This window comes from Lethenteron reissneri, chromosome 12 (assembly GCF_015708825.2).
Source record: "Lethenteron reissneri isolate LAM-NWPU_2019-01 chromosome 12, ASM1570882v1, whole genome shotgun sequence".
Classification (NCBI taxonomy): Eukaryota; Metazoa; Chordata; class Hyperoartia; order Petromyzontiformes; family Petromyzontidae; genus Lethenteron; species Lethenteron reissneri.
Genome location: NC_083790.1, coordinates 10,564,064 through 10,589,940, shown reverse-complemented (window position 1 = coordinate 10,589,940; position 25,877 = coordinate 10,564,064). Strand labels below are relative to the sequence as shown.

Here is a 25,877-nt window from a genome sequence, read left to right as displayed (position 1 = left end):
GTTACATTATACTGATCCACATCACCTTAGATGTGTGCTGGCCTTGAAACAACGCAGCTGAAATGATGCACTCCCAGAAGGCCGTGCAGCTGATGGGTTGTGTGAACAACACTCTGTTTTATATATTTTTTACGAGGAAAGACGGACATGTGATGGGGATGAATGGGTCGACTCATGTATTCTATCGTCAGATGGAGACTGCGCATCAATTGGAGATGCAGTTTAGCGTCAATGAGTGTGCTCACACATGTAATGTGCCACCGATATTGTACAGCACACTCATTGAATTATCTTGTTTGTTGTTTGATCCCCACTGGCCAAAAAAACTAAAATTCACCATACCAACTCATACGTGCAAACGTACATACCGCAGCACGACTCGCCCAAGCCTTGTCAAATAACGGACAAGAGTGCTCTCTGAAGCCAGATCTGCAATACTCTCCATCTCTCGTGCCCCCCCCCCCCCCAGTGGTAAATAACACACACAAAACACATCTCACAGAAGCCATTCGTTTTGACGGAGGTGAGCAAACAAAAAAGCACTCTATCTCACCGAGGAATGCAATAAACTCAAAATAACTCCACATCGGCTTCCTTTAAACAAGGGGAGTGCAAAACGCCTTGATTACGGGGTCATTATTTTGATTATTTGAAGATTAAAGGCACTCTCTGAGGTGGGCATATTTTTTTTGAAGGTTGCCCGAGGGTAGGGTTTAGAGTGAACTGTAAACATTTACGTAACCCAATTGGCAGGCCCAGTAAATGCAGGCACCCACCCAACGGTGTGTCTCTGTCTGTTGAGCTCCCTCGGCAGATGGTTACATTTTTGGAAAGTTTACAACCGTATCTCTTATTTAACAAAAACTAGGCAATTATGTATGTATGTTGAATTTCTTACGCACCGTACGTAGCCAACCGTGCCCATCGGTGTTTGCTATGTTCGCATAAAGGCGTTTGATATTCCCTGAACCATTTGGTATCCCATTGAAATGTGATACCTCACTTGGCCTGCATATATTATTCATAAAACGTAATCACCATGATCACTATACGGATGTAAGTTCATCAAAGGCCTGTGAAATTTTCCACCACTGGCTCTGCAGGTCTATAAACACGACATTAGCACCAATGCCTTGATGTTCAGTTGAGCAGGAAATCACTGGATTTTTTTGTAAATGCTGCTCAATCTTTCATGAATATGGTTGAGACATCAACATTCATCGAATCAGTTTAACACGTAGGCTTTCGCGGCCAGTATTATTCATAATAAAGGCTTTTGGGTTAGATCGCGTAAGTATAAATGTGTCGCAACCCTCCGTCACCCGACACGGCCAATCAGTAAAAAATGTGTCACGTTAACAAAAAGCCAGTTAGTTACATCTTCAGCCCACGGTTTATTTGAAGAGTGAATCCACAACATTTAGAATTTGAGGACGACATTTCGCTGGTAATTACATCCAGCATCTTCGGGCGATTTGCCGGAATAGTGAAGCCATCCACCTGCTTCCGGTCTTAAATAGTGCAGGATGACATCATCATTGAACCCCATCAGGTTTCGAGATCAGAGGCAGAGGTGGGGGGGGGTATTGTAATTATATAATAGATTAGTAATCAGTTAATTAGTATGTTATTCCTCTATAAGGAAATGTAATATGTATTGTGTATTACTGAATAATACGCTTCCAGGAGGGGCTAAGTCTGTAGCTATCAGAGCGGTTAAAGTTATTGGTATTTCTCTCAATTTCGATGGATTCTCTAATTAGTATTGGCCAGTCATAATTAGTTTTGCATAACACTTCAACGTAATCAAAATCAATTGAGTATCCTTGTTGGCAAACATGCTCTGCCACTGCTGACAGCTGTGTTTGAGAGAATTTAATGTTCCTTTGGTGTTCTTTTAGTCTTATTATTGTAGCCATTCAGTCGTAGTGCTTCTTTAACATGTTTATTAATCTCTCTCTTTAGACTTTCACCATCTGACACTGTTTTTTGCCCAATATATGAGCGTCTTGATGAGAGAGGACTTCTGTGCTGGGCGAATCTGCATTCAGATAGGCATCAGTGTGCGTTCCCTTTCGGTAGATGCTGTGTGTTATTTTACCATTTGGGCCGCGTCCAAGCAAAATGTCTAGGAAGGAGAGTGTGTTGTTCACCTCCATTTCCATGGTGAACTGGATGGCCGGGTTTTGTGCATTGAGATTATTTAAAAATTCATTAAGTGTATCTTTACCATGTGGCCAGACAACCAAAGTGTCATCGACATATCTAAACCAAAAATATGCACTATCTAAGATCGGAAGCAGGTGGATGGCTTCACTATTCTGGCAAATCGCCCGAAGATGCTGGGTGTAATGACCAGCAAAACATCGTACTCAAATTCTAAATATTGTGAATTCACTCTTCAAACACACCGGTGGGCTGAAGAAGTAATGAATTGGCATTTTGTTAACGTGACACATTCTTTACTGATTGGCCGTGTCGGGTGGTGGAGGGTTGCGACACATTTATACTTATGTGATCTAACTCATTAGCCTTTGTTATGGATTCATCTCATCCTTGATTTTTTTTACATTTTCTTTTACATCAAATGCAATTATCTCCCCAAATCGTCACTACCACACCTCCGGTGAGAACAGTTGGCTACGTACAGTGCGATAGAAGTTGAACATACATACGTAGTGTGGTGTTTATTCATGAGGACAATTTCGTGTCACTTTATTCGCAGCATCCCACACGGATGCTCCTGACGTTCAAGACCACCTACTCCTGTCGCGAACTCTTCCTCCGCTAGCCTGCTACTTCGAGCCTACTCTCTCTTGCTCCGTTTGCCTGTTACTCCCCGCTCTCCTAGCCTAGCTTCTCACCCCGCTAGCCTAACACACTCAGACTCAAGATTCCACTAGCCTCTCCTCCGCTAGCCTGTCTGCACCCGCACCTCCAACCTCGCCCGTGCCCCCAGCGGGGGATCAGCCAACACCACTGGGGAGGATGAGGTGTGGAGGGCGAGGTCCCGGACTTGTCTTGAATCTCTTTACTGCTTCATCTTCAACCAACTCAACCCCGTGGCTTCACACGTTTCCCTTATATCCCCCTCCTCATTAAGTGCCCTCAGGTGGCCCTCATTAAGCCGGCGTCTCTTGCACGTGCTCTCCCCCTTATCACCTCTATCTCTCACGTGTTTGGCGCCTACCCCTCGCTTGCATTTGCAGCCAGCCAATCACTGCTTCTTTCCCTAATAGCTGGCGTCTCTCTGTCTGCTGTCTCCCAGGCCACCCGCCTGCACCTGCTTGTCCTGAGCTGACCTCACTGTCTGCAACCCCGTACATGAATGCAACTGCTGTTTGCAAACCCTGCGCGCGTTACGCCAATACACTTGCGTACATATTGTTATTGTTTCTCCAGAATATCCTCAGTGTCAACTCTTTTTCAGGAGGGTGCTGCCGAGTCTTTGCAGCAGGGGGCGACGTTGCTACGCGTCATCCCAATAGAGGAATTTGCAAGTAACCTTTCAGCATTGGGATGTTTTGGCCATTACCGGTTTGCATCCTACGCTTTGTCTCATTCAGCTATGGGAGGACACCGGGGAAGCCGGAGGGAACGGTTGGCTACGTACGGTGCGAAATAAGTTCAACATACGTACACGCATATTAAAATCTAAATATCTGTCAAAAAAAATATGTTTTGTGTTTTCTAGTCCCTCCAAAAATTGAAGACAGCGATTCGCGGAGGAACATCTCAGTTGTGCTCAAGCAGCCAGTGGACCTGCAGTGTGAAGTCTCCGGACACCCGACGCCGACCATCACGTGGCTGAAAAACGGCCTGCAGGTGCGGGGATCCCCCTGCGCCATTACATTTTCAAAAGTGTAAACGTGAATCGAGCGTTACGCGAACGTTGATGTTTAAACGCCAGCACTCTTTGTCCCACCAGTATTGATTAACTGTCAAAAGACTGAGCAGTATTTTATTTTTTAAGATAATTATATCCTGCACAAAGGAACCTTGAGGGAAGTGCTCATCTCCTGTTTATAGCTCTGACCTAGTGGTGGAAATTCCACTTTCCTATGGTGCGGGTGAGTCTATCTATAGGACAACCACTGTTGACTTCCCCCACCAATGTGATACTGTACTCATTATTCTATCAACCCCTGAGGAATGTTGAGCTGAATCAACCGCCCACCAGGATTCCGGCAGTATTTATCATGGAGTAAATATAACTTGCGTCAAAAATATCACAATCTCTATTTAGACTGGAGGAATCTGATGAGCTATGAAGCTCTTTTTCACAGATGTTCAGCACGAGCGGGTTTAGCAAATTGCATCAACAAACGTACAAAATATTGAGTTTTGTTTTTAGTGAATTCGACAAAAATGGCTCTTGTTATTTTGGTCGCCGACCCCTAGGTATAGGGTCCAACTGTGGATGTATCTAAAGACGATGGGCAAAAACAGTGGACATTTATATCATAGAGAGAGGCAGTCAGTCATGGGCAGACAGGAAATGAAAGGAATGTCCTGTGCCCGGATTTAAAGAGGGCAAGGAATCGATATCCCGGATGGCTCAGCAGGAGGGAGTTCTAGACTTTGGATGCAGCAGAGCAGCAGGTTCACTTCGACAGAAGGGGACAGTGCGTGGAGGGTCAGACAGTAGGATTGGGGCTCGGCCTTGGAGGATCTTGGGAGATGGAGCGTTGCGATCCTGATGGCTGATCCAGGACTGCGTTGGGAGCAGTATTGAGGTGGAGCGGGTATCGTTTACTAACTAAATGTTTTATTTGACCAGGTAAGGCCCACTAAGCTATATAGTTTTTTTTCAGAAGTGACCTTGGCCACAAATTAGAGCTCATCAAAGTGGCTTAGCATTTGGAAATTTATAGCAGTCAAATACTCTCAACACGTGTGTTCTAAATGTGGAGGGAAAAATCCAGAGGACCGAAAAAAATTCCACGCGACCACGGGGAGAACATGCAAACTCCAATTATATAGGGGTCAGGGGTCAGGATCGAACCCACAACCTCCTGCATACCAGGCGAGGTAGTTAACATCTCACCACAGTGGCGGTCCCTCTCCGCCACCGTGGCGTTCACGAGCGCGGGCGAGGAGTCGACGGCATTTCCGAGGTCCGGCCCTTGTGTCTCCGCAGGTGATCGAGAGCAGCGACGTGCGCGTTGTGAACGGAGGCAAGACGCTGCGCCTGCTGCGTGCGCAGACGGACGACGAGGGCGCCTACGCCTGCAAGGCGTTCAACGTGGCCGGGGAGAGCGACAAGCACTTCCAGCTGCACGTGCTGGGTGAGGCCGCCGGTGGCACGCTGCGCAGCACCGCGGCCTTAGCACCGCCGCATTCTCCACCGCAGACCCAACCCGGGCTGTCAGAATCTGAATATTTATTTATACTGGAGGAATCCGATGAGCTATAAAGTTCTTTTTCACAGATGTCCAGTCGGGGCGGGTAAGAACGTGACAACAACAACCAATATAAAAATACGATAGTAGTGCAAACTGCTATAAATTTATACAAATCACCCAAAAACATAAAAATGAATCTAAACCATCCCTATCCTACCAGGCAAAGCCCACTGAGGTATTAACTAATTTTTCAGAAGTGAGCTAGCCACAAATGATAGCTCAACAAAGTGGCTTACCATTTTGACATTTAGAGCAGCAATTTAATCTAAATACTCTCAACGCATGCTTCTAAATGTGGGAGGAAAAAACAGGAGGATCCTGAGAAAAATCCAAGGGAGAACATGCAAACTGAAAATACAGCAGGTGTCAGAGTCGGGATTGAACGCCCGACCTCCTGCATACCAGGCGAGGAAGAGCACATCACAACCACCGTGGCGCCCCTTAAAAATATATACAAAGTGTATGAGCTCATATTGCATGAGTACATCAATTTCCAAGCTTGAGAAAGGCAGTAAAATAACACAATACCAGGACTAGATGTCGGTGCAAATCAATTCCTGGCACCCGGACACAGATTGCCGGTTTCCAGACTGTCCGGGTCATCTCTTGCTGTGGTGCTCGCGTGCGGTCCGGCGCCTTGCTAGGCGAGGCTTGGTGGATCACATGGAATTGCGGAACTTTAAAAACCGACTGAGCTGTGGCGAGGTGGCCAGGAGATACTAGTGCAGGAAGCGGGTTCGTGAGTCATCCGTGTGACCCCTTTGAGGTTTTTTGCAGCACGTATCTCACGCGTGGGTTTCCACTGGTTACTCTGGTGTTGTTCCTCCACGGAGAGAATGATCAAACGTCCCTTAGCAGGTCGAGGTGGCACAGGTGCAGCCCTGTAATATCCTGATCATGCCACCGCTGGCAGAAGGGCCACCACTTGAATGAGCTCTCGCGAACGCCTGTAGCGGGTATATTTGGGAGTACCCACACTTTACCCCACCATACACGTGACCTCCTATCGACTTACTGTGGTGTTACCCATGTAAAAACGTGCCCATTGCTTCAACTGCCGCGCCAGGAGCAAGTCCAGTGCGCTGACCTTTGCACCGCAGCAGCGACGCCCTGCGGGGACCAGTCTGTAAATCAGAAATAATACTCAGGGTTGTTTTTCCTCGATAAATAATTAAATTATTATCAAGATGCTGATGTTGCCAATCAAAGCAGCACATGGACTCGCATCTGCATGTGTTATGGCTCAGCTGATGTCTTACGGCCCCACCATGCGTGGTCATTTGGTGTGCACGATGTATATGGTGTTTATTCTATATATATAGGGTGCCTCTGGCATGCACGTGTGTACAACAGCATGCACAGTATATATAATATTGCTACACAGTATTTGGCTTCGTTGGTGTACAGTACATGGTGCTATGAAAGTGTTAGCGAAGCAGTGCACTTGCGGCTAATTCCACATGGAATGTTGAATTTATTTTCAGTAAGATGCCTTGAAATGAAGACACGGGCATCAATTCACGTGGCGCAAAGCCGGTGACAGAAGGTCACGAATTCGTTTGCCGTACCCCGGCCTCATGACGGCCTAGCTGCCTATAAGTCGAGCACGGCACGTAACGATCTCCATGCGGCCAACCGACCTGTTGTCGGAGGTGCCTGGCCTCCCATTGTCCTCCCCCCTGTTTTTCCAGTGCCACCGAGCATCCAGGGCTCTGGCGTCCCCCAGGACCTCAACGTGGTCTTAAACAACGGGATAACGCTGGAGTGCAAGACCAGTGGAGTACCCGCCCCGCTGATACAGTGGTATAAGGATGGCAAGTAAGTGGCACGGGTGGCGGGGGTAGTGACGACCGTGAAGGGAAAAGTGGGGATAACAATTGTTGCAGATCGTGTGTCTAATGGCAATTGCGCCGTGAGTCATGTCACAGGGCAAATTGGCGCCCGGAAATTCGTTACGTGGGCAGAGTGTCAAATTTAGCTTTGCATGATTTGCGTCGGATGAACTTTGCAAAGACTTAATATAGGGCGACATGGTGACGAAATGTTAACTACCTCCCCTGGTATACAGGAAGGTCGTGGGTTCGATCCCAACCCTGGTGCCTGTCTATTTTTCTTCAGTTACATATGATTCTGTGTCATGCCAATCAGGCTGTCATTTTATTTATAAATAAAGCATACAAATCCAAAGGGATCGTGTGGAAGTAACCCCAACCGTGCATACAACACCAACGTGGAATGGGCTGAGGCCATTTCTGGCCGCTTTTATTATTTGTTCGTCTGTCATTCCTCCGCAGGCTGTTGGGGACGAACGACCCGAACCTGGAGCTGAGCAGGAAGGGTCAGCTGCTGCGGATAAAGGCAGCTCGTCTGTCGGACCAGGGGCAGTTCACGTGTGCGGCATCCAACCCCGCCGGAAAGCAGACCAGGGAGTTCAAGCTCTCCGTGTACGGTGGGTCTCTCGACGAAGCGCAAACTAAAAAACTCTTTTGAAAATTTTAACCAGGGAAAACCCACTCTTGAGCCTGTATAGATCTTTTTCAGAAGCGACCTGGCGGGTTACAAATGACAGCTCAATGAAGTGGCATCTCGGGCGGAAAGGAATAGTAGCAGAAAAATACTCTGAATGTTTGTTGATTCTAAATTTGGTGGGGAAAAAAACCGGAGGACCCGGAGAAAAATCCACATTCAAACTCCAAATATACAACAGGCATCAGAGTCTGGATCGCATCCACGACCTCCTGCATACCAGGCGAGGGAGATCTCGGGTCACCAGATGCGTAGCGCAATGCGCTTACCGCAACACTCCTGCTCCTTTCATACACCCATGAAGACCGGCACGGCACGCGAGGCGGTAGGTGGCCAGCACCACGCCCGACCGCCTTTTTTTCCCGAATGGCAATTTTCACGCATCGCACCAGGTACTCGTTTGAGGCGGAGTCGACCTATGGGGAGGCCCGGGACCGGTGCAGACAAACCGTCACTGGGTTTTGGTGGCCGTGAGCGACAGTCCATCGGGTTGCCGTGCTCGTAGCGCAACACGCTGACCACTGCGCCACTGCCGGGACGTTTCATATGCTCGTTGTTGCCGCCCGCCAATGCCTCCTCACCCCCCAACCTCCCGACACCCCCCCCCACACCCCCCCCCCCCCACGCGCAATCAGTTCCCCCGAGCATCCGCGGCGCCGACAACGGCACGAGCGACGCGACGGTGCTACTGGACGCGACGGTGCTGCTCGAGTGCGAGGCTCGCGGCGTGCCCCTGCCGGCCGTCACCTGGCTGCGGGACGGCCGCCCCCTTGGGCCCTCGGGGCCCGAGCACGCTTACGTGGAGCGCGGCCGCTTCCTCAAGATCCCGCGGGCACGAGTGGCGCATGCCGGGCGCTACACGTGCCGCGCCGTCAGCGCGGCGGGCAGCGCCGAGAAGAACTACGACCTGGACGTGCATGGTGAGGCCACCTGCGACAAAAACTATAAAACTATATTTTTTATTTTACCAGGTAAGGCTCCGCTGAGCTTTATGAGGCTGTTTTTGAGAAGCGACTTGGTCGTCACAAATGATAGCTCAACGAAGTGGCTTATTGTCACGTGAAAATTTATAGCAGCCGAATGCTCTAAACGTGTGACTTTGATTCAAAATGTGGAGGGAAAAACCTGAAGACCCAGAGAAAAATCTAAAATCCACGCGACCACGGGAAGAACGTGCCAACTCCAAATATACAGCAGGCGAATCCACGACCCTTGTATACCAGGCGAGATAGTTAACATCTCTTTGGTTTCTTTCTAGATGATGCCAAACACCCATTAATGGAAGTGCCCAATCATTCCGATGCAGCACCCTCCGGAGAGCGTCTCTTTAGACTCAATGAGTCTTTTCTGGGTAAACGTTAGGAAATCGATTTTATCTACTACAACTATTAATCTACCATGCACAGCAGGTGATTTCGGCACCTGCTGGCTATGTCAGGGCGGCAGAGAGCAGCGCAGCAAAATCCACCATTGTACTGTACTTCTACACTCCCACGTCTGTGTTTCTGTCCATCACGGACCCGCATTGTGATCAGCGTGGTGCAGTCAAGCCACACAAACCCCACTGCCCCTTCGGCGTGGGGATCCGCTCATCCAGCAGTGGATCGTCAAAGGGCTGCGCGTGTCCATGCAGACACTTAACATGAACGAGGTTCCTTGAGCTCGTGCATGCATGCATGCATGTCGAACTTCTTTCGCACCGTATATAGCCAACCGTGGCTAATCAGAGCTGCAGGGGGAAGGACAACAAACTAAACACACAAAGCAGTTCTAAAGAATTCAGTTTTCAATGTAGATTGTTTAAAAGTGCATAGCTTCAGTGGCTTAGAAAAGCATGCCAGACGGCCGCAGGAGCACATCTGAAAGCGCACGATGCAATGACCGTCTTTGTTCAATGGCAAGCCAAACGCCGCTGCTGCAGGGATGACCGGAGTTTGCGTGATGGAATGGGAGTTGAACCCCAGGGGAGCTGCCACAGGTCAGAGAAATCCCTGTGTAGATTGTGCACGTGTTAAAGCAGCATGCGGATAACAACAATGCTCTAATACAATCAGGAGTGTTTTACACAAATGGGTGTCAGAGCTCCAGTGGCAAGAGCTGCAGATGTTAGTGAATTTAAGGTGTGAGCCACCGCATTTAGATTAAATTATAATTAACCGATTGACAAATAATTAACTTGTATGTATGTTGAACTTCTTTCGCACCGTACGTGGCCAACCGTGCTGATAAACCACCCCCAACGCTCTGTCGCATTGCCCCCCCCCCCCCCCCACCGCCACCCCTGTGCAGTGCCACCATCCATTTCTGGCGAGGGCGACGGTTCCCAGAAGAAGAAGAAGGTGGTGTCGGGTCGCCCGCTGGTGCTGGAGTGCGAGGCGGCCGGCCACCCCGCGCCCACCATCACGTGGCTCAAGGACGGCGTGGCCCTGCCGCCGGGCGGCGGGGACGGCGTGCTCATCACCCTGGCAGGCCGCAGGCTGGAGGTGGCGAGCGCCGGCGAGGGCGACGGGGGCCGATACGTGTGCGTCGCGAGCAGCGCCGCCGGACGGCAGGAGAGGCCTTACGACGTCGACGTGCTCGGTACAAAGTGCGCGGGCGTGCGTTTGTGTGCGTGCGTTTGTGTGCGTGCGTTTGTGTGCGTGCGGTAGGTGTCGCGGGCTAGCGCTACGCTGCGCTACAAACCCGGCAGACCGGGTTCGATTCCCGCTCAAGGCCGACACCAGTGACGATTATCTGAACCGGTCCTGGCGCCTCCCCTAGGTCGACTCAGTCTCAGTTAAGTACCTGGTGCAATGTTTAAAAACATCGCCACTGGGGAGACAAAGCCAGTCGGGCGTGGTGTTGGCCCCCTCGTGTGCCGTAGCGGCCTTCATAGGTGTTCGCTAACAGAGCTTACCAACAGTTGTTTAAGGCTATAATATAGGGTGGGGGTGGCGGAGGGGAAGGGGGGGGTAGAATTCAGAGGGGGGCCAAGGATGGCTCCTTTCCCCGGGCCACCGGAACGTCTAAGTGCGGCTCCCCGCACTGTTTGTTAACGCCGTGCGGTGACCGCGACAGTGCCGCCCACGCTGACGGGAGGAGACGAGGGCGGCGAGAACAGCGTGGTCGTCGGCTCTCCGCTGGAGCTCGAGTGCCAGGCGAGCGGCACCCCCGAGCCCCGGATCACGTGAGGCTCGCACAGCTACACACGGCGCGGTTGGCACGGGCCCTGTTGCGACGAATGCATCGGGGGTGGCGGTGGGGCGGGGGGGATGTCTCTCCTGGCCGATTTCATCATCTCTTTGTAGCCCAGCACCTGAACCCCCTCCGGCCCATGGGTTGCAGTGCAGTTGCAGTGCCTGCACAATCGACAGCCACGCAATCGCTTACGGTTTCGTGGTGTCGTTCAATTCAACGCATTGGACCGATGTCCTTAAAGCAGTCCCCTGTTTGAGATCAACTGGGTTTTAAAGATGCTGCCACTTAATGCATGAGGGGGACACTCATTTTTTGTCACTGTCTGAGACCAAACAATGAAAGGAATCGATCGGTGGCCTGTACTTAGAGACTACACGGGCGTGGGGGGGGGGGGCCCGTCATCTCGTGACGTTGTGGTTGCGGCCTCGCCTGAGCAGGTGGCTGAAGGACGGGCGGCCCCTCAAGGAGGGCGAGGGTGCCCGCGCGTCGGCCGACGGGCGCAGGCTCACGGTGCCGCGCGCCCAGGTGGCCGACACGGGCCGCTACGCCTGCGTGGCCTCCAACGAGGCCGGGGACGACCGCAGGGAGTTCGACGTCACCGTCATGGGTGAGCCGGGGACGATTGCAAGTTGCGGTGGGATGGGGTGACTGGGGTGCGTCTCAGCCCTTCCCTGCTGAAGGCTCAACTGCCCCCTCTTCTAAATTGTCATAGCAAAATCTTGACTTAAAGCTTTCGTGACTGCAGGAATTCATATTCTTTGGGTCTTTCGGTAAAGTCACATAGATAGGTTATTTTGTTATTTTCTTTGAACCTATCTACGTGACTTCACTGAAAGACCCAAAGAATATGTCATAGCAAAGTCAATGTTATGAAAAAAAAAATATTTCAGCAGGAGCTCGGTACAGAGCACGAACCGCGACGTGGGGGCGGGGAGGGCGGTGGCGGGTACAGAAACTCCACGGACAAAAGTCTCGAACGCTGTGCTCCTGAGTTTCGAGGAAGGGGTAGATTGGGGTGTGTGTACTTTCATGTGGGGAGGGGAAGGTGGGGGAAGAAGAACCTTAGTCAGGGAGTCAAGGAAGCGGGATGGGGAAGAGGAGGGGTGGGCAATGTTATGATATTTAACACCAGCGAGAATTAAGCGACGGGCATCGCAGGCTTTTATGGAATGCAATGGAGAGCAAGAGCTCGAGCAGAATGCACGACTGACGGGAGCAGATCACGATGCTGCTCATTCTGTCATCGGAGGCGGATCTTAGAAAGTTCCCAGGGACGGGAGGGGCGCTGTCCCAAAATTTGATACTTTTTAAATCAAGCCATACATTAATAAAAAAATATATATATAAATGTATCTTCTCGAGTAAATATCAGTAAGACAACGATCTTTGGGAGTTTGAGGGGAGGGAGGGGGATCGCTGCCATCTCCCCCTCACATACCCTTGGATTTGCCACCACTCTGTTTTACATTCAACGTTTCTTAAAAGTTGGATTCACATTTATTGCATTGCTGTTTGGTATTTTGAGTTCTATTCGTCTGAAGCCAGATGCTGGGGATTTGGAGTCAACTTTGCAACAGTTGTAGAATCTGGCTAAGGGAAGGAAACGTTCATGAGGTGTGACCTCAGTGGCATCGGCCATGACAACCTGGAGATCTTGACTTGCAATTTTTTTTGTATCCAGCTCCTCATGGTGATAAAAACAAATCTGAATCACTTTGTGGGAAGTCAAAAGCGGGCATCCTGTGGAGAGAACGGGCATGAAAAAGCGATTGGCCGAGTGAAAATAAGTGCGGCGGCAGCTCTGTGGTGCCATCTCCCGGGCGTGCTCCCTGCCATGACGTGGGACCGCAGAATGTCTTCGGTACGTCTCTGCACCACCTCATCATGCCGCGACTCTAAGGCGTCGCGTTGTTGCTGTGCCGTGCAGTGCCACCAACGATCCGCGTGATGGGGCCGAGCGAGCGAGCCGTCGTGCTGGGCAAGTCCATCACCCTGCAGTGCGTGTCCAGTGGCATCCCCACGCCACAGGTGTCCTGGCTCAAGGACGGCCGCCCCGTCGGAACCACGGCGGGGGCGAACGTCAAGGTAGCGAACTACCGGTGTGATACTACCTGGTGCGCAAGCTTGACTCGTAGGTTCCGGCAGGCAGTGTTATGATTCATAATTGACCTTTCGGCTTTTTGGCCACGCAAGCATCTGAACAGGTTTGTGTCGCAAAGACCCTTCGCGACCCGGAGCAGCCAAACGAATGAAACTGTCGCATGCGTGCACCATGCCTGTGCGGTTGTCTGGAGATGTGAAGGAAGTTCCCGTTGTGATGGGTTTTCTCAATTTTCAGGAGCTGTTGGATCCGAATTAAGTGCTGTGCTTTAACATATTTTTACTAATTTATCAAAACATACATCTAGATATCCAAGGCGATGCTAAAGTTGTAATCCGATTCTGTAAAGGTAAAATTTGCCGATTCACTTCTAAAATCCCGGCTTGCAGCGAGGGGATGGTATGACGTGAGCGCGGGCTTCAAATGTCCCTCTGCGCGCTGGGATTCATGGACGAACGCGGCGCAACGGCCACCCTGCCACACACGTCGCAGCGCAGTCGCGCCGCAGCCAGGTATAGCATCTCCCACCTCGCGAAGGGAGGTCAAAGAACCCAACTGTGCTTGGACCTCCGATTCGCACGGTTGGCGGTGCGAAAGAAGTTCAGCATGCTAACATACGCAACATCACTCGAGGGCACTGTGGTTGATACCGAAGCTTCCAACTTGTGTGCAACAGCTAGGGAATAACAGAATAGTGTATTGTATTTTCAGGTTGCATTTGCCTTGAATTAAAAATAAATGTGCCTACAAGTATAGGGTGGCTATGTATGAAGCCTTGGCTAAAAGACATCTACCCGTGAACATTGTTACGAACTTGGAATCGGGCACATGTTAGATAAACTAAATTTGCAACGACGGGTGGTCAATAAAATGAATGCTTCCGTTTAAACTTCAGATGAGCACGAGGGCATTGGCCTCCCGCACGCAACTTTAGAAGGGGGCTCGGAGATATCCACGTGGATTGTTCAATTGTTCAGTGTTCTGTGGGTTTTTGTTTGGGTTCTCCAGTCACTTCCACATGAAAAATTCCCACAAATGAGAATTGCCAAATATTCCAATGCAAAAGCATATTGATATGAGAACAGGAATAAACACATTCCTGCAGAGGGAGCTGGTAGGAACCTTGGGTTGCTCGGTCAATGGCCAGGGTCAACGGCAGCGTGGTGTATTCCACAAATATGGCCGACTGTGAGGGCGGGCACAAGCCGGCGTGAGTAGGTTAAACGTTGAGTTTTATAAGGGCACCACGGGGTGACCAGCCCCTCCCCACCCAGCCCCACCACTCCTACCTCCCACCCAGCCCCACCCTCCCCACCCAGCCCCTCCCCACCCTCCCCTCCCCACCCAGCCCCTCCCCACCCTCCCCTCCCCACCCAGCCCCTCCCCACCCTCCCCACCCAGCCCCTCCCCACCCTCTCCTCTCCACCCAGCCCCACCCCTCCATTTTTGGATGTACGACGGACGGACACAATAATCCCCTGTGGGCTGGTGGAACCAGGTGGTTCCTACCAGTATAATGCAATTCATAATGTGCTCAACGCTGTTATGGACATAAATGACCCTGACAGCGTTGCCTCGTCAACAAAACGTGCCAATTAGTTACTACTTACGCACACTAAATGACACGTTTTGTTAAAATGACAAGCTTTACTAATTGGCTGTGTCAGGTGGTGGCGGGTTGAACGACACATTTATATTCACGTGATCTAATCCAAACAAAAAAATACGTTATTTATTATGGATCCACGTGAAGTGCCTAGATTAGAGCAAATACATCCTTTGGCAGCATGGACGTGTACGGGGATGTATGGATGCAGTCGTCGGAGTCAAGGGGGGGCAGGGGGGGTCCGGGATGTGAAAGGGGTTTGGGTAAAGTTTGAGGGGGCCCTGGTGGTTTTGCCGACGGTGGCAAGCTTGTTGGCGAAGTACGTGCTGAAGGAGGTTGCGAGCTTCATTGGTGCAATGTGGGTCATGTGACTGGGTCATGTGACTGGGGGCCAGGCTGCTGCTAGGATGGAAGAGGTCTTTGAAAGACAGTGATGATGCTTCGCACGCACAACTCAATGTGGCCCTTCCAGGTCCACCCGGATAGGGTAGCAATACTCCGCCGCCTTCTGCAGGCACGTCGCTGTCCTTCAATCAGCTGTGTCAAGAACAAAAATGATCCCTGCACGATGCACCAACCCCCACTTCCAAAGTGCCGGATAGGAGTCCGCGTGTGCTCGATGGCGAACACAGCCGGCGAATGTGCTCGAGCAGAGGGATTTTCACAGCTCGACAGCAAAATTCCATCGTTAACGGATCTGAAATGGTGTTAGTTACAAACGTCCACTTTAACCGTGGCCTGTGCATTCGGCAACGCCCTCTTGTTCCGTTGCCATGACCCGCGCGGTGTTATTTTTCGTAGCAATTTGAATGTAACGCGCGGTGACGTTGAGTAGTGTTTCCACTCATGGCAATAACTGCACACACTGTTTTTTTAAAAAATGCATAGATTGCATTTTTGGCGGTCATTTTGAAGAAAAGGAAAGGCAATTTGTGTGAGCCAGATGCTCCTTGCATGTTTGATTTAAAGTGCTGGTTCGTGTCAGAACAAAAAAATATTCTTTGTATAGACACACTACGTGCTCACATGCAGACACACCCGTGCATATACGGTTTCTCTTTTGAAGTTTGAGTTAATGTGAAACATCTTAATGACATACCAGTGGTATCACGTTGCCCTGTTGCCTATTATTGAGCGGAAAGTTGAGCAGTGGGTGATATCTTATTTAAACATCGCGGGAAAATGAAGAAAAGTTGGCGATGCTGACTGCTGAAGTCACCAAAGTCAAACCATGGATTGCATGGTCCAGCACTGCCCCCCTGGCAAAGCCGATTCACAGACCTCGGGATCACGCGATACTCTGAACAGGGCAGCACTGCGTTTAGAGGATTGGGAAGGTTGTGAGTTCTAAATCGGGGCGGGGGGGGGGTTGTTGGATGTACGTGACCCATTGTCTGTGAATTGGAGACGAGAGCAGTTGCACGGCCAGCAGTTCATCGGCGGCGAAGCAGATGACCGTATCTGCCGTTGCCCTCTTCTGTAGCGATTCAGGGCTGAACACCATTTTGCTGGGTTAGGGGATATACTCCCGGGGGTTCTTGTGTGTGGGTTTGGTCAACGAGCCACTCGTCCGTGACGATGGGTGTCGTGCCACGGAGTGCGAACCGCGTACGTTCATTGAACGTCTTCCGTGCCGTGCGTAGACCACCGCGCTAATTGGAGGTGCCGGGGAAAGGAGAACAAACTAATATAGAATTGAACTAAACACAAAAAACTGTTCTAAAGTAATGAGGTTTCAACGTCGATGAATTAAAAGTGCACAGCCCCAGTGGCTTCCCTCATATCGGTGGGAAGAGCGTTCCAGGCGGCCACAAAAGCGCATCTGAAAGCGCCGCGCGACGGTGCGGTGACCGTCTCTGTTCGACGGCCAGGACGACCGGAGTCCGCGCGTCACGACGGTTTACGCTTCTTGACGTAGCCGCGCGTGGAGTTGTCCCTTCTCGAACCGCGCTGCTCTCCCCCCTCCCCCCCCCCCGCCGGCGCTGCGCAGGTGGAGGGCGGCGGGCGCATGCTGCAGGTGAGCGGGGCCGCGCGCGAGGACGCCGGCCGCTACACCTGCGTGGCCACCAGCGCGGCCGGGGAGGCGCAGCAAGCGGTGCGCCTGCACGTTCACGGTAAGTTGGGGCCCCCTCTCTCACCAGCCCCCGAGGTGGGGGGGTTTCGCTGAGAGTTTTGAGCTTTGAGTTTCGTGTTTTGTTTGTGACGCCGACGATGGTCCCGTCGTTGGCACGGTCGTGAGGGGTTAATTTAGAAGAGATATCTGCTGCCCGAGCACAGCAGCAGCAGCGACGGCAACAAAGACAAAACAGTCTTCAATGTTGCAGAGAGCGAGCACGGTGGGTCCTTAAGGAATATCGCACGGCAAAGAGGTGTTTAGCGGTCGTCAATTAAATACACGCGAATAAAAAAAACCTGTGGAAACAGTGGAAATATAATGAGGTACAGGTGTAAGTAAGCTCTATATTTTAGCCTCATGGTGACATCAACACACGCGAATTGGGGAAGGGCACAGGTGGTGATAAGGGCTGCTTATATGTTTGTACACTCGCAAACAAAAGTCCAAGTCTCTCTCCACATTTAATTGATCAATCGGATCATGCCCATCTCAACTGGCAGCCCTAAACCAAGTGTATACATTCCACATTCCTATGGTAAGGACCAGTCACTCAAATACATAGACCTGTATTGACTTATCCCAAAATGTGGACCTCCAATGAGGGTTTGAATTCACAGCATTCCAATATTCACTGCAATAATAATCACTGCACTGCCAAATCCCATACTCTACATATCTACACTGGAAAGTGAATACAATAGTGTGCAACTCGCAATCACAAAGTTCAAATCCTGGTCGGGCGTCGACTCAGCCTATCAGTCCTCCGTGGTTGATGTAATAAGTGCCACTGTGTGGGGAGAGGTCAAGAGTGGTTGTCCTTTTGGAGAGACATCTTTTTACCATAGGAATGTGGAATGTCCACAGCATCTAAGCGCTGCCCTTTGCAAAATTTGAGCTGTGAGTGCGTTTGGTTATCCTATTGGGTTAATCTAAACGACAGGCCTAAGTTAAATTCCTGGCCATGTACGTCAAGTTCATCATCAGCCCTGTTCTCATTCACTGCTGAATGAAGTCCTCCTCATGTCGTCCCACGATTCCACGATCCATCTCACCCCTGCACATTTGCCGATCTTATTTTTCCATCTCTACGATGGTCATCCTTTCAGATGTCTAATGTCCTTGGGCTGCCATTCTATCATATGTCTCGTCCATCAGCCATCATGTCTTATAGCAAGGTGTCATACTCAAGCTGACATCCCATGAGAGTCACTATGATTTCAATGATGTTTGTTCCCTGATCTAGCTGTGCCACCTTGTGTCCTGCCCATGCTGACGTTCCGTAGCAGTCAATACGATTCATAGAATGTGTTTGCTCCCTGAGCCACGTGCTTCCCTTCTGTCTCTCAATGTAATCCCAACCACGCGTCTTACCACACACTTTTTTGTGCACTTTTCGACTTTTTTGTTCCATTTCCTTTGCCGGTGTCCGTTTCGCGGTCGGGCTTCACGGGGGATCTTTTGCGTTTGCGTCCCAGAGCCTCCGAGCATCGAGGGCAGCGGCGTGCGCCACAACACCACTGTGATCGTGAACAATCCAGTGGAGATGGAATGCGTGGCGAGCGGCAGCCCCACTCCAGGTGCGTCATCTTCACCTGTCTCTAGGCTAAAAACTAAACTATTATTTTTATTTTACCAGGTTGTGCCAACTGAGCTATGTGGCTCTTTTTCAGAAGAGACCTGGCCACAAATGATAGCTCAACGAAGTGTCTTATCATCGTGTGCAAATTTATAGCAGACAAATACTCTAAGCGTGTGATGTTGATGATACATGTGGAGGGAAAAACCGGAGGACCCGGAGAAACATACACACAACCACGGGGAGAACATGCAAACTCCAAATATACAGCAGGCATCAGGGTGAGGATCGAACCCACGACCTCCTGTATACCAGGCGAGGTAGTTAACATCTCGCCACCGTCTCTGCTTGTCTCATCAACGTAGCGGCACGAGAGCCAGTAGCAGAGCCTATTTAATATTCTTCATTTGACAGGGGCGGGTCAATCAATTAGTACCACTTGATTTTCCAACACTGGCTCGGAGCCAAAAATTTGCACGGTTGGCTACATACGGTGTGAAAGAAGTTCAACTTACGTTCATACATTGGAGGCAAGCTTCGCCCCACGCTCGTTTGAGCAGGTAGACACTTTTACTTCACTCGACTTTTAACGTGAAAAGCTTCTCTGCTCTCACCTATTTCTGAGTGCAATTCTTGCTCAGCAAGTGGCATTCAATTCAATATTTTTTTAAAGCCAATTGAGAAAATATTGCCCATTGCGACAAGGCCATAACTTCAAGTTACTATCTATCATTTATGTGCATTTGAATCCGTGTCTGTGTGCGTCTGTGCGTGTAAGCGATAGTGTAGTGTGCATGTGTGGTGAGCAGTGGTGTAGTTGTTAGTGCACTACGCTACGAACCTGGCCACCCAAGTTCAATTCCCGCTCAACACCAGTGACAATTATCTGATTCGTTCCTGGGATTCCACTAGATCGACTCGGCGTCAAATGAGGACCTGGTGCGATGTGTGTAAACATGACCACTGGGGAGGAAAAGGCTGCCGGGCATGGTGCTGGCTACCCACCCCCTCGTGTGCTATGCTGGCCTTCATAGAGCGTTTGGCTGCTTTCATTTTCCACATGGTAAGCCACTTCGTTGAGCTATCATATGTGGCCAGGTCGCTTTTGGAAAGAGCTACATAGCTCAGTGGGTTTTACCTGGTAAAAACCATAGTTTTAGTTTAGTTTCATAGGTGCTCGTTGACATCACTTGCCCCAACAGCCTGCTCAAGGCTACACGGGAGGGGGTGGGGTGGGCAATCGTCGTCCTTGCACGAGCATTGCGTACGCGTTTGTCCACACAGTGGTGTCGTGGCAGAAGGACGGGCGGGCCATCGCCGGCGCCGGGCAGGGGACGCCCCCGCCAGGCGTGGCGCTGCTGTCCCGAGGCCGCTTGCTCCGTCTGGAGAGCGCCCAGGTGGCCGACACGGGCCGCTACACCTGCCTGGCCACCAACGTGGCGGGCCGAGCCGAGCTCGTGCACAGCCTGCAGGTCCACGGTGGGTGGCGCACGCGGCCTCGTCCAGGCGAACGCTGACGTCGCCGCGAGGAGGCGTCCAATGAAAATTCACGTGCAGCGATTAGGACCGTTGCGCCAAACGTGTGACCCCTTGCCACAGCATTTGCATTCACTGCTCTCGCTGCCATATACCGGCGCCTCCAGTGATTTGTTTGATCCGCGGATCACGGGGGGAGGGAGGGCGGACACGGGGTCAGCGCCATTCCTTTGAGAACGTCGACCGCCAACTGATATTGCGCAATTTGCTGGAGTTTGCGCATCAGATGTAGATGCCACCAGTTCTTCATGTTCCACAGATGTTAATGCCACCACCGCCTTCTATTGCGCGGCAGTTGAACTTACGACTTTCGGTCCGAACAGGAAACTGGACATACGGACCAGGTTTGTTCAGATCTCGGTGTAGTTTGGGCCGCATGCGTGACGACGCACTGCGCCACGGCGCCCCCTCGTGATCGCTCATGCCTCGGTCTTTACAATGTCGCCCCATACTGGATACTGTGCTACCCTATAAATGCAATAATCACCGCATCAATCTATATCATATTTACACTTGGTATATGATATCTTGTTGGGGTATGTTTAGTTTTTTTGGTACTTATTAAATGTATATTTTCCAGAATTATTTTTACCAAAAAATTACCCCAATGAACGTATCCGAAATTTATATCATTTAGTCAACAGTAAAATAGGTTTTCGATTGACGTTTCACCTAACGTCGCGTTTTCCAGGCATGCATGCCCAACTTAAATGGAGGACTTACTGTATTTAAAGGCATGTTGTCTTCAGGACAATTAGGTGACATTGAAGCACTGTTCTTGGCACTGCACACACCGCAAAATAACGAGAGACGGACAGCGGGTGCCAAAGTAAATTCCCGGGAACAGCGTTCGTAAGTTCGTTCGCTCGCACGCCCCCTGTTTTTGTGCACTGCGCAGTTCCCCCGAGCATCGCGGGAGGCACGGACACGGTGGCGGTGGTGGTGAACAACCCCGTGAGGCTGGAGTGCGAAGCCAGGGGCATCCCTGCACCCACGCTCACCTGGCTCAAGGACGGGAGCCCCATCTCCCCGCTCACCTCCAACGGCATGCAGGTGGTCACCCCCCCCCCCCCCCCCCCCCCGGCAGTCATCTCCACGCTCGGGCAGTGTTCTGGCGGAACCGCAGCGCGACTCATTGGGATGTAAACCTACCTATGTAACCTCGTGTACGACGCGAGCGGGTGCAAGGTGTTCTTTTGCGTTGTTCACGTTGACAGACCATGAGCAATGGTGACAGCAATGGAGAGGCTGTCATCCAGCAGTGGATTGAGCATGACTGATGATGATATAACATAATTTCCATCTGGCTGGAAATATATATCATCTGAAATTCTTTATTCGGGGTTAGACACAGGACATCATCATCATCATTTCCGATGGCAGAGATGATGATGATGATGGTGATGAAAGTGGCGGTGATGATCATAGCATTGATGTGGATGATGATGAGGACAGTGTTGACGATTATGATGATGATGTTGCCAATGGAACAGATCCTGTCAGGAGGGAGGACCCTGGCCTTGTCCAGTGCTCAGATATCGGACACCGGCCGCTACACATGTGTGGCGATCAACGCTGCCGGCGAGGAACAGAGAGACGTCGATCTGCGAATCTACGGTGCGATACAACAACAACCGCCATTCGCCACTAAGTGCTGATGACATCACCACGACGATGGTGCCAGGCCAGTTGCACTTTAAGGCCGCGTGAAGTGTTGAACACCCGCTGGCAGGAGGTCACCGGACAGACCCAGGTGCCATGGGTTGACCGACTGAGATTACTGGCCATTGTACCACCTGTGCCCACTACTATGCCAACTTGCTGTGCTTTAGCCGCCCAGTGCTCTGCTCATTCTTGTGAGCATCGCTCAGACACAGACACCCACACCCAGACACAGACACCCACTCCCAGACACAGACACCCACTCCGAGACAGCCACCCACACGGAGGTAACGTCAGCACCGACCATTCGTCCCGGCTTTCCTCGCCTGCGCTAATCCGTGCGCTCCTTCACCTCGTTAGCTAAACCCGCTTTTGTTTTCGCCCCTGCCGCCCCAGTGCCGCCCAACATCATGGGCGAGGAGCAGAACGTGTCGGTGGTGCTGAACCAGCCGGTGCGCATGGAGTGCCGCAGCAACGCCATCCCGCCGCCCACGCTCACGTGGCTCAAGGACGGGCGGCCCCTGCTCAAGAAGCCCGGCCTCACCGTGTCCGAGGACGGCAGCACGGTGCAGGTGAGCCCCGCGCACGAACGGGGAATGGCACCGGGTGCTGCTCGCCGCAAATGGGAAGGCGTGGAGCGCGGCACACCCAAGGCGTGCCACTCGCCTGCGAGATGTTAACTGCCTCGCCTGGTACACAGGAGGTCGTGGGTTCGATCCTGACCCTGACACCTGCTGTATATTTGGAGTTTTGCGTGTTCTCTCCGTAGTCGTGTGGATTTTTCTCCGAGATCTCCAGTTTTTCCCTTCACGTTTAGAATCAACATGCGTTTTGAGTATTTGGTTGCAATACATTTCCACGGGATAAGCCACTTCGTTGAGCTATCGTGTGACCAGGTCGCTTCTGAAAAAAAGCCACATCGCTCAGTGGGCTTTTCCAGGTAAAATATTTACAAAAAATTGATAGTTTGCATAGACATGGATTGTGAATGGTACACAGCAAATTCTAGAGAGCACTGCAGTTGAAACATAAACCGAGCGTGAAGAGTTGAAGAGGACACCAGGTGAGAGGCACGTGACATGTGACCAGCAGCACGACCCTCGGGTGAATCTGTGATGCACAACAATTGCGGCACGTCACCGGCGCGTTGACTCAACGCACTCCGGCATTAACGTTAGCTCCGGAGACATTTCACGGTGTGTCTCTGTTAAACTCTCAGCACCCCCTCTATGAATCTCGGGTTCTCGGTCAAATTTCTATTAACACGGCATGAACCCTGCCACTTCAGACCCCCACTGACCGTTCCACCATCGACCGTTGCCACCCATCACAATTGTGCACAAATAAAAAACTATGAGCTTCGGCGGTTGGGTGGACGCAGTGCTGACGCTTTGAACCTCCGAGCAGGAAGGGCCTGGGTTCGATTCCCGACTCTGGCGCCTTCTGCACGCAGTTTCTATGTCCTCACTCTGTTCTGCAAACCGGCTTCATCCGGCTCCTGTTTCCTCCTAGAGATAAACAGAAACAAAAATACCACACGAAGTAACTGGTGTTGGCCAAAACATCCCGACTAATAAAATAACTACCTGCAAATTACGAAATTGGGATTGTGCAAAGCGAAATTGCCCCCTCATGGCAAAAACTTGGCAGGTCGCTCATGCAATCGAGTCTTGAGACTCGGCGAGGCATTCGTTGAACCTTCAAGGGAGGATTCACGGGGTAAGCATGCGCACGGAGTAAAAAAATGAAAATCAACGTCGGCCGTCGGGGAATCCTCAGTCGCGCGTCGCTCATCCCCCGTTCCGTCCGCTCCCCCCGGGCAGATCGACAGCGCGCAGGTGATGGACACGGGGCGCTACACGTGCGAGGCAACCAACGTGGCCGGCAAGACGGAGAAGAACTACAACGTCAACGTGTGGGGTGCGCGCGCCCCACTCACCCCGCGCCCCACTCACCCCGGGCCCCACTCACCCCGCGCCCCACTCACCCCGCGCCCCACTCACCCCGTGCCCCACTCACCCCGCGCCCCACTCACCCCGCGCCCCGCTCACCCCGCGCCCCACTCACCCCGTGCCCCACTCACCCCGCGCCCCACTCACCCCGCGCCCCGCTCACCCCGCGCCCCACTCACCCCGGGCCCCACTCACCCCGCGCCCCACTCACCTCCCGCCCCACTCACCCCGGGCCCCACTCACCCCGGGCCCCACTCACCTCGCGCCCCACTCACCCCGGGCCCCACTCACCCCGCGCCCCACTCACCCCGGGCACCACTCACCCCGCGCCCACTCACCCCCGGGCCCCACTCACCCCGCGCCCCACTCACCTCGCGCCCCACTCACCCCGGGCCCCACTCCCCCACGCCCCACTCACCCCGCGCCCCACGCACCCCGCGCCCCACTTACCCCGCGCCCCACTCACCCCGCGCCCCACTCACCCCGCGCACCACTCACCTCGCGCCCCACTCACCCCGGGCCCCACTCACCCCGCGCCCCACTCACCCCGCGCCCCCACGCACCCCGCGCCCCCACTCACCCCGCGCCCCACTCACCCCGCGCCCCACTCACCCGCGCCACGCGCCCACTCACCCCGCGCCCCACTCACCCCGCGCCCCACTCACCCCGCGCCCCACTCACCCCGCGCCCCAGCTCACCCTCGCGCCCACTCACCCCGCGCCCCACTCCCCGCGCCCCACTCACCCCGCGCCCCACTCACCCCGCTGCCCCACTCACCCCGCGCCCCACTCACCCCGCGCCCCACTCACCCCGTGCCCCACTCACCCCGCGCCCCACTCACCCGCGCCCCACTCACCCCGGGCCCCACTCACCCCGCGCCCACTCACCCCGCGCCCCACTCACCCCGCCCCACTCACCCGGGCCCCACTCACCCGCGCCCCACTCACCTCCCGCCCCACTCACCCCGCGCCCCACTCACCCCGGGCCCCAACCCCGGGCCCCACTCACCCCGCGCCCCACTCACCCGCGCCCCACTCACCCCCCGCCCCACTCACCCCGCGCCCCACTCACCCCGGGCCCCACTCACCCCGCGCCCCACTCACCCCGCGCCCCACTCACCCCGCGCCCCACTCACCCGCGCCCCACTCACCCGCGCCCCACTCACCCCGCGCCCCACTCACCCCGCGCCCCACTCACCCGGCCCCACTCACCCGCGCCCCACTCACCCCGCGCCCCACTCACCCGCGCCCCACTCACCCCGGCCCCACTCCCCGCGCCCCACTCACCCCGGCCCCACTCACCCCGCGCCCCACTCACCCCCGCCCCCACCCGCGCCCCACTCACCCCGGCCCCACTCACCCCGCGCCCCACTCACCCCGTCGCCCCACTCACCCCGGGCCCCACTCACCCCGCGCCCCACTCACCCCGCGCCCCACTCACCCGCGCCCCACTCACCCCGGCCCCACTCACCCCGCGCCCCACTCACCCCGAGCCCCCACTCACCCCGCGCCCCACTCACCCCGCGCCCCACTCACCCCGCGCCCCACTCACCCCGCGCCCCACTCACCCCGCGCCCCACTCACCCCGGGCCCCACTCACCCCCGCGCCCACTCACCCCGCGCCCCACTCACCCCGCGCCCCACTCACCCCCCCGCGCCCCACTCACCCCGCGCCCACTCACCCCGCGCCACCACTCACCCCGCGCCCCACTCACCCCGCGCCCCACTCACCCCGCGCCCCACTCACACCGCGCCCCACTACCCGCGCCCACTCACCCCGCGCCCCACTCACCCCGGCCCCACTCACCCGCGCCCCACTCACCCCGCGCCCCACTCACCCGGGCCCCACTCACCCCGCGCCCCACTCACCCGCGCCCCACTCACCCGCGCCCCACTCACCCCCCGCGCCCCCACCCACCCCGCCCCCCCACTCACCCCCCCGACGCCCACCTCACCCCCGCGCCCCACTCACCCCGCGCCCCACTCACCCCGCGCCCCACTCACCCCGCGCCCCACTCACCCCGCGCCCCACTCACCCTGGGCCCCACTCAAAAGTGGAACGCACATTTACCGCTGGGCGTGACCCTCAAGTAGCACGAATGCACACACACAGCGGCCTAAGCAGGTGAGACCTCGCTCTCATTCATAACCCTTTTCCACGTACGTCATCGGAACGAATCGGAAGTACTTTAAAAGGCCATGCGGGAGGGCGTGTGGCACA

The 25,877-nt window shown here is 53.6% G+C and overlaps 1 protein-coding gene across 1 annotated transcript in view; it reads left to right on the top strand.

The window, feature by feature from the left end:
• Positions 1-25,877, top strand: part of LOC133341883 (hemicentin-1-like) — a 254,826-nt gene that overhangs the window by 142,113 nt on the left and 86,836 nt on the right. The window contains 16 exon segments of the mRNA XM_061550695.1: positions 3,695-3,825; positions 5,141-5,288; positions 7,097-7,223; positions 7,700-7,854; positions 8,567-8,851; positions 10,221-10,511; positions 10,989-11,097; positions 11,546-11,715; positions 13,036-13,193; positions 16,806-16,929; positions 18,407-18,508; positions 19,792-19,986; positions 20,942-21,096; positions 21,537-21,660; positions 22,102-22,277; positions 23,529-23,625. Of these exon segments, the coding sequence (XP_061406679.1) occupies positions 3,695-3,825; positions 5,141-5,288; positions 7,097-7,223; positions 7,700-7,854; positions 8,567-8,851; positions 10,221-10,511; positions 10,989-11,097; positions 11,546-11,715; positions 13,036-13,193; positions 16,806-16,929; positions 18,407-18,508; positions 19,792-19,986; positions 20,942-21,096; positions 21,537-21,660; positions 22,102-22,277; positions 23,529-23,625 (2,547 nt within the window).